An 8,494-nucleotide genomic window follows, 5' to 3' on the forward strand; every position below is an offset into this window, starting at 1 on the left:
GTTGATAAAACACTACATGGAAATTTAAGACTGAGCAAAACAAAACCTGGGGTGCACTTCTGAAGGTAATTAATTCCTGCTTTACATGTGGCACCCATCATGATGCCCATGCAAGTAAAAATCCGGTAATGTGAAGGTCATATTTGTATTTTTTTGTTTATTGTTTTACCATAAATTAGGCTCTTGGTTTTCTAGTTTGAATTGTTTCACATTTTGTCATGTCGAAACTGACTATATGATATGGGTTTTGCTCATGGTTGAAGGCTGTACGGTGTCCTTTGGCTACATACATACAGGTTATTTTGACTCGTCGAAAGATTTGTATTGGCAATCACATCACGTCTCCTTATTTTTATAACATAAGTTTACATGATGAGGCCCAGGCCAAGAAAACGATAATTGTATTTAGAAATTTTTAAGAAAGGAAAAAAAATGTAGAATATGTTATTATGGGCAATAGGGACCATTTGTCACAAAACTGTCAATTAAAACTTCATGCACTTTAAGGCATAAAAATAGACAGACAAGTAAGAACTTAAAGAGTTTTATATTTTGGTCCTATTTCATCCAATTATATACATTTCATGACGAAAATGTATTCCTAGGGGACAGAAATGTGCTTATTACGGTCCTAACTTAGAAAAAGAGGTATTGTTGCAAGAAGACAACTGTATTATTTGTTGTAAACTTTATTATTCCTTTTTTATAATCGTTTCGGTTTTAATCTGGATTTCCTCACTATTCATTCGAAATTTTACGTCATCATCTGCACTACTGTCCATACTTTCGTCTTCAAAATCATCGGGTAAGCCAGACAGATCTACAAAAGATCCACTATCTGCTATTTCTATACTGAGATCGCTAGAGCTTCGTTTTCGTCTTGCCTGTACTTTACCAAGTTTCTTATCCAGAAGATACTTCCTCCTATTTTGAAGAGCTTCCCTCAACCTAGTAAATATAGTATTTTGACTGGCTGATAACTGAGGAGCCAAAGAAACTATAAACTTGAAAAATTCTTTCTTTTGTGGAACATTGATTTCATGCAGACACGGTGCATCCTTCCATATACCTGCTGCATGTGCGGCATTTCTTATAAGTATTCCACCCAATCGTTGTGCTTCTGTTGGTTTGGCATAGCGAGACCTCTTTGACAACAGTTCATCTGCTGTGAAAGTTTTCACTTTACTTGACATGACACTCCATGCGTATGTACAGTCATAATTTAAGCCATATATGCTACTTGCAGATGGCATTTGACTACTAGAAGGCTGCATTCGATTTTGATATATGATATTTGACGAATTTGTAGAAGCAGTTGTTGAAGGCGAATGACTTTTCGGATCTATACGAAATTCAGACGAACCGGTTCTCTGTTGTAAGTTAGAGTCACTGCCCATATGTTTTGACAATGAAACTAGTGCATCAACTGCCGAGTCGTAAATGTTTCGTTGGTTATCATCAACTTTTTCTATTATTTTGCGATGAGAACTATATTCGTCCGTACTAGAAACCTTTTCATTCATTAACTCGATCGACTGACGCCGTGATTGGGTTTCCTCTCTTTTGATTGGTGGTGATGATATAGTCCGACTTGGAGACATAAATACTGGGTTAACTTGATTCTTCATCGGAGAATTCCGTTCAGGTTCCGATGACACAAGGGAAATAACTCCACGAGTTGGCTGATGATGTTGATGACTGTATGCATTGTTTTGTTGACTTGATGACGTAACAGGTTTGTTAGAAAATGAATCAGACGACTGTTTATTTACTTGCTGTGTGTATTGTTTGTATTGTGGTGAACTCTGAACTTGATGATTGACCAATGGTAATGACGGGCGATTAGGGGAGACAACTGAGGATGGCTGGTTTTCTGTCGATTTTTGTTCTCTTAATACTTTCCGTATTGTAAATCTGTCTCTGAACACAGAAAACGCATCCTGAATGTCTTCTTCACAAAATTCAAACAACATTTGTCCTGTAATTTCATTTTCTGAAAAAAGAGTATAAATGTTTTTGTTAGCAAAGAAACTTTCATTTTCATTGCAAAATAACTGTATTAAATATATGGAGATCTTTAAAAATATTTTTCGTTACAAATTACACCACGTAAAACACTCCATTGAAAGATTATTATCGTTGTCTCTTCCCTGTACCACAAAGCATATACACGATTTCGTATAAGCCGTATATTATCAAACTTAATAGAACGTGTGTTTTTTATTCAAACGGAGGTGATTGATAGATGAATGGATGGTTGTGTATAGACCTGCTTCAAATTTTGAACTGATATAATTCTTAACATTATTTCCTGCTTTACGACAACAATTTAAGTCTTTTACAATGACCCGCCAGGATAAGAACAAGAGATTTCCTACACTCAAAGAAACCAAGCTCCGCCTCCAGTATGCTTTGAACTTCAACTTTAACAGGAATTATCTCCCATTCAACACGATATTTTAGTTCTACTTTAAGATATCAGTTATTTAAAAACAAATCAATAATACAAAACCTGATTACACAAATTATAAACCCCTTTTCAGGAGCAAACAACTTATAAATCCTGAATCTAAACTTTAGACAACAGTTAGCGACTTAATAAAGCAAGCTTTAGCTGAGTTGCGAAAATAGTTACATGGCCATCAACAAGTTGCATTTTGATAACTATGTTTCTGTTTTATATGTTCAGGGGCAGGTCCAGGTGAGGGCGTAATGGGCGTACGCCCCACCCCCCCCCCTTTTCAAAAAAAACTATCGTAATCTGCTAATATTGTAATGAATATGGCAATTTATGCATTATACAATTATTTATGTTTTTTAGCCAAAAAAAATGTCCAAAAATGTTTTCGCCTCGATCCGCTCGGCGAAAGATTTGATTCTACGCCCCCTCTTTCAAATATCATAGAAACGCCCCTGATGTTTACACTTGTAGTTATTCACTGTTGTGTTAATACTGTGGTATATTATGTGTTTAAGTTTGACCCGTATGGGTGTAATTTGCAAAATAGAATTACTAATATATTGATCTCCTTATTTTTATATAAATAGCCATGATAGTATATGTTGTCGATTTTCAGTCTTTCTGTGTTCAATGTTTTGCGCCACTTTTGTCTTTTTTTATCTGAAACCGCCTCGGTGGTCTCGTGGTAGCGTGTTCGCCTCGAGTGCGGGAGGTCGTGGGTTCGAACACCGGACGGGTCAAATCAAAGACTTTAAAATTGCTGCTTCTCCAGTAAGCACGCGGCATTAAGGAGTGGGAGCAGAGACTGGTCGGCTCGGAGTCAGAATAATGTGTCCGGGTAAGGTGACATGTCTTCCTGAAGACGTTACCTTGTGAACTATCACGTTAAAAATCCGGATCAGCGTGTCGGTCTAGTATAATGCAGGGTTAATATTCATATTACATAATTATATAATGAATTTGTTCTCGTCCTGAATATGCATATTAATTTGCCATGGAACGTTAAGCAGCCATCCATCATCATCATTATCATCATCTTTTTTAACTACGATTTTTTTATAAATTCCTCTGTTATGTACTAACAATACTCCTAGACAGCTGAGATTATGCATTTAATTAACATATTCGAAGATGAAAAACATTTTTTATTAGATTGTGAATTAAATAGGGAACTGAGAAACAACTTTTTTTGAGAATTTGGAAATAAACTTTTCTGTTAAAGATTTATCTGGTGAAGAAAATGTGATGTTTATACTCAATCCATCAACACCATCAGATTCACAAGTAAATAAATTGGGGTCCTACATTATCAAGTCATAGAACTGAGGACAGGGGACTCTGGACTATTTACTGTTATTAAATGATTGTGTATATATGTGTGAATTTCAGTTATATTGTATACTTGTATACTTATTTTGTATTAATCACAAACTTATTGTTTAAGTTTATATGGCAATAAACATTTGAATTGAATTGAATTGAATTGAATTGAATTATTGAATTGAATTGAATTGAATTGAATTGAATTGAATTGAATTGAATTGAATTGAATTGAATTGAATATGTCTACCATAGAATAATTTAGAAATAGAAAAGGTCGTCATTATAAAATTCTCAGAACGTATAGAATATTTAAACTGTGTCACTTGCTGGAGGATGAAAATCACTTCCTCCTTGAAAGTAAAATTAACAAAAATCTAAGGGTAATCTATTTGAAAATTGTTATCTACTCATAGTTTTATGTTTCTTACCCAAGAACAAAAAGTAAAATAAATGATAAAACCCCTCTTTAATGGAACAATAATGTAAAAAATACTGGCTCCTTTATAAAACAGTCATTAGAACTGAGGGCAGAAGTCTTATAATGATTTTCTATGCGTACATTTATAATAGAATTGTTATTTCTTTGTTATATTATGTTTTGTTTTGTCTTGTGACAAACTAAATATGTTTATATAACAATAAAGATATTATCATGATGTAAGATAACGGTATTATGTAAACGGAAAAAGAGCCGGAAGGTACGTGTTATTTTTTTTAACAATCAAATGTACTGTTCCCCCGTCTCAACATCATTCAGAACAACAACAAAAATATGTACTTCCTTCTTTGGCAATTTTCTGTGTCACTATTATCACAGCAGAGGGTCTGGGTAGAATTTTTCATTTCTGTATTCTCTTTTTAGATAATTTTCTCTGTTTTGTTTTTTTTTTTATTTTGGCTCATTATCTCTTTTCTTTATATTCTCTATTCTTTATTTTTTGGGGTATATTTATTCTCTATTCTTAATTTTTTTTTGTCCTCTATTCTTTTTATTTTTGCCAATTATTATCTATTCTGTAAACCCAATTTGGACCGTCATCGCAATCTAAAAATGAGATTTCATGATTAACTTTCCTCTTTAAGTAAAAAAATAAGGAAAGGTAAATATTCTTTATGTTTCTGCTATTTGTTTTTTTGTTTTTTTTTGCCTTGAGTAAATACGAAGGAGAGCCGTAATGCTGTCCCGAATATCTACCAAAACTGCCATTCAAAACTTTAGGAATGATCGTAAAACCCTTTACACAAGAATCTATCTTGTTTATCGTGGCCTTGCAAGTATTCAAATGAGATGATCTTAACCGTGTCAATGACAACAAAGTCATTAATTTATCATCAAATCATATCGGAGGCGGATTAGGGGCAAGGGCCCCCCCCTTTGTGGAACGTATACATGTTCCACTCTTTATGTTGCCTAGTTTGGGGTCCCCCTTTTTCAAAATACTGAATCTGCATCTCCATTTGACCCATGCCATGCTAGTGGAATGATAACCCTCATTGGGGCTATCTAAAAGTGGCTTGGTAGCAATTAATCGATCATTATCTTTTGGTTTGTAGACGATGAATAATCAGATGATTGCCCCTTTTCCCCCATTCCCCCGAAATTAAATGAAACACGACAAGAAGTGCCATATTGGACTCCCCCTCTTTCTTGTGACATAGAAAACCGTTTCAGTTCAAGAGTTTTATACACTAAAAATATTTCATTTAACATTTTTTTACCTGTAATACTTTTCTTTCCCGTATCAGATAATCCTTTGTTTGCAAGAAATGTTGACAGCTCGATATAATTCATCCGTTTAACACTCATGACTGATATCAATGAATCTGGGTCACCTTGTACAATTTCACTGCACTTTTTAACAGATCATTTCCTTCCGAAACAGTTGCGATTTACCCTTCTTCCATTTACAGTTCTATTGCATGATAGTTCCATTAATTATAATTGTACGACTATGAACTCATTAATATATGATGAACAATGACACACGTAATGGCCATGAACGGTGACTAAATTAATTGCTTTTACAACAATAGGTTTATAGTCTATTTCAATTTACTTCATATGATAAACTTCGATATTGCATTACAATGTATAGTCTATTTCATTTTTATGTTCTTGTCGTCTGCATTTTGTCAGAAAAATAGGAATTTACCAAGTCTTCATTTATAAAAGATTTATTAATCGACTCTTCATTTAGGAAAAGTGTATCTTGAACTGTTTTTGGTTTACTGTGTAAGTCCATTTAGTTTTGTTGTCAATTCAATCTATAGATGTTGCTTAGGCACCGATCATTAATCTCAATTGTTTTTTTAAAGAGGGGGGACGTTTTTTAAATGAATTATTTGATTCTAAATATCTTAAAGAAATATATTTGTTTCAGATGGAAAGTACAAATAGTTTGTTTTTATCAAAGATAAGTGAGAAAAAATATTGACAGAAAAAAGATTGTCTTGTTCCAGTATGTTATTAAAACAAATAGTTTTTATTTAAGTTGGAAAAAACTGTTCGTCCTGCTAAGTGTGGGGTTCGAACTCGAAACATTTGGGTTGACAGGAATACAATACAGGAAGAAGCGACCCGAAGCTTGGAAGCCTTTAACGGGAAGAAGGGGGGAAATTTGGACACTTTCCGGGTTTCCGACATTTCCAAAATGTTTTCCTGACTGTTTCTGTCTACCTGCGCGTTAGGAATGTCATGAAGTCGAATATAAAGTAGTTAACAATAAAAGCTATCAGGTTTCGGAATTGCTCTTTCAATCTCTGTTCAATAGATTTATTGTCTTTTTGGTATATAATACTTTTCTTGTGCAATAATAGACTATTTTTATATTACCGACTTTTGACTCCGGATTATATAATATTTCGACAGTTTACCTTCTCTGTTGTACATGTAGGACACACTGGTACTCGGTCAAGTAAGAGCAACCAAAAGAAGTAAAATCAAACATGTAATCGGTGCAATTTTGGGGGGGGGGGGGGAAGTTTACTGTTTTCCGATTATTTTGTCATGAAACAGTTAATTTTCCGCCCAAATTGTACCGATTGTAAGCTTGATTTTACTTTTTAAGTTACTTGACCACTGAGTAGGTAACCTGTCGAATATTAAGTCCGGAGTCAAAAGTCGGTAATATGAAAATAGTCTTGGCAATTACTAATTTATATTTTGAGGTCTAACATTTCCCTTTTCTTTTCTGCATCGAAATTCTGTGCATATTTTTTTAAACCGCATTAACTGATTTTTTTTCTAATGTTATGTTCTTACTGTATTTTTCAGTGATTAATTCGGAATTAAACGTTTATATTGAACCAATTTTGAATTTGTTTCGTAAAAACATATTTGACCATGGATTAAAAAGCTATGATTTAACTGGCGGTTAAAGATTGGCACAATTCTTTGCTTTGTATTATTTATCTAATTCATTTATTACGTTATGATTTAATTTTGGATGTAACACGTCTTCTGATTGGCTGAAAGTGTTTTGTCTATCAGCTCATAGACATAATTTTGTCATGTGACCGCGACGTCATTAACGTTTTTTTTTCATGATTTACTCCTTTTTAGAATTAAATTATAAGAAATGACTGTAACATTTTTTCTGTCTATTCGAAATAACATAAACAATGTGGTGCACACTTTTTTTTTAGTGTTACATTGTTTATGTAATTTCTTCATAGACAGAAAAAATATTACAGTCATTCCTTAATGACAGAAATATTGTTCGTCCATTACCGACTGATTCACGATTTCTGATGTCGAAATGGTAACTTCATCCACGAAGCGAGCAGAAGTTTCAATATTTTTTTCTGATCGAAATATACATGTTAGTCTTTCGTTTGAATTGTTTTGCATTTGTCATTTCGGGGCCTTTAATAGCTGAATTTGCGGTATGCGTTTTGTTCATTGTTGAAGGCCGTATGGTGACCTATTACAGTTGTTTACTTCTGTATGTCAATTGTTCTCTGGCGGAGAGTTGTCTCATTGGCAGTCATACCACATCTTAATTCTTATTTTTATATGAACAGATCGATGTACATATAAGAACAAGAGATGTGTTATGACTACTATCTAAATAACTGTCGACCAAAAGATCAAAGGACAACGGGAGTGGATTCAGAGTGTACCAACAGGCGTGACATCAAAACCTGATCGCTCTAATCGACGAAAATATTAGGATCACGCCACATAACTCAAATCCGGGATAAAGACGTTACAAGAATATATTTATTAGGGACAAGAGTGTAACAAAAATTTATAATTTATCTTTTCATCATCTTCAGATAATCTATAAATTTATATAACGCTTGTTGTTATTTAAACACATCGTGACTATACGACAACTCCAACTACCCTAAAATGATGATTGGAATTAGAGTTGTCTTTCTTTTGTCAAGTCTTCAAAGTCTCATTTTGCCTATTCTATATCGGACATCAAATTGTTAAATTTTTAAAATGTACTTTTTTAAAGCGTAACAATCTTTTTAAAGATCCAAATCATTACTGTGGTCACTTGTGGATAGTTGTCTCGATAATTAACCATCATGACACACTTTTATATACATGTACATAGTATAATGGCTTAATCTAGTAATACCTTTGGTTTTCTAGGATTTGTGTTTAAAAAGTCATAACCCTAATATTTCGAAGTATATACAGTGTATATATATATATATATATATATATATATATATAAGTGGTTGACATAATTTTAT

The 8,494-nt window shown here is 33.4% G+C and overlaps 1 protein-coding gene across 1 annotated transcript; it reads right to left on the reverse strand.

The window, feature by feature from the left end:
- Window positions 1-673: 673 nt before the first annotated feature.
- On the reverse strand, window positions 674-5,812 carry LOC127704932 (uncharacterized). The gene is made up of 2 exons (XM_052209172.1): window positions 5,504-5,812; window positions 674-1,993 (listed from the first exon to the last, which is right to left on the reverse strand). The coding sequence occupies exons 1-2, from the start codon at window positions 5,589-5,591 to the stop codon at window positions 693-695; spliced, it is 1,389 nt and encodes a 462-aa protein (XP_052065132.1). The 5' UTR covers window positions 5,592-5,812; the 3' UTR covers window positions 674-692.
- Window positions 5,813-8,494: the final 2,682 nt, after the last annotated feature.

Source organism: Mytilus californianus, unplaced genomic scaffold (assembly GCF_021869535.1).
Source record: "Mytilus californianus isolate M0D057914Y unplaced genomic scaffold, xbMytCali1.0.p SCAF_6, whole genome shotgun sequence".
NCBI lineage: Eukaryota > Metazoa > Mollusca > Bivalvia > Mytilida > Mytilidae > Mytilus > Mytilus californianus.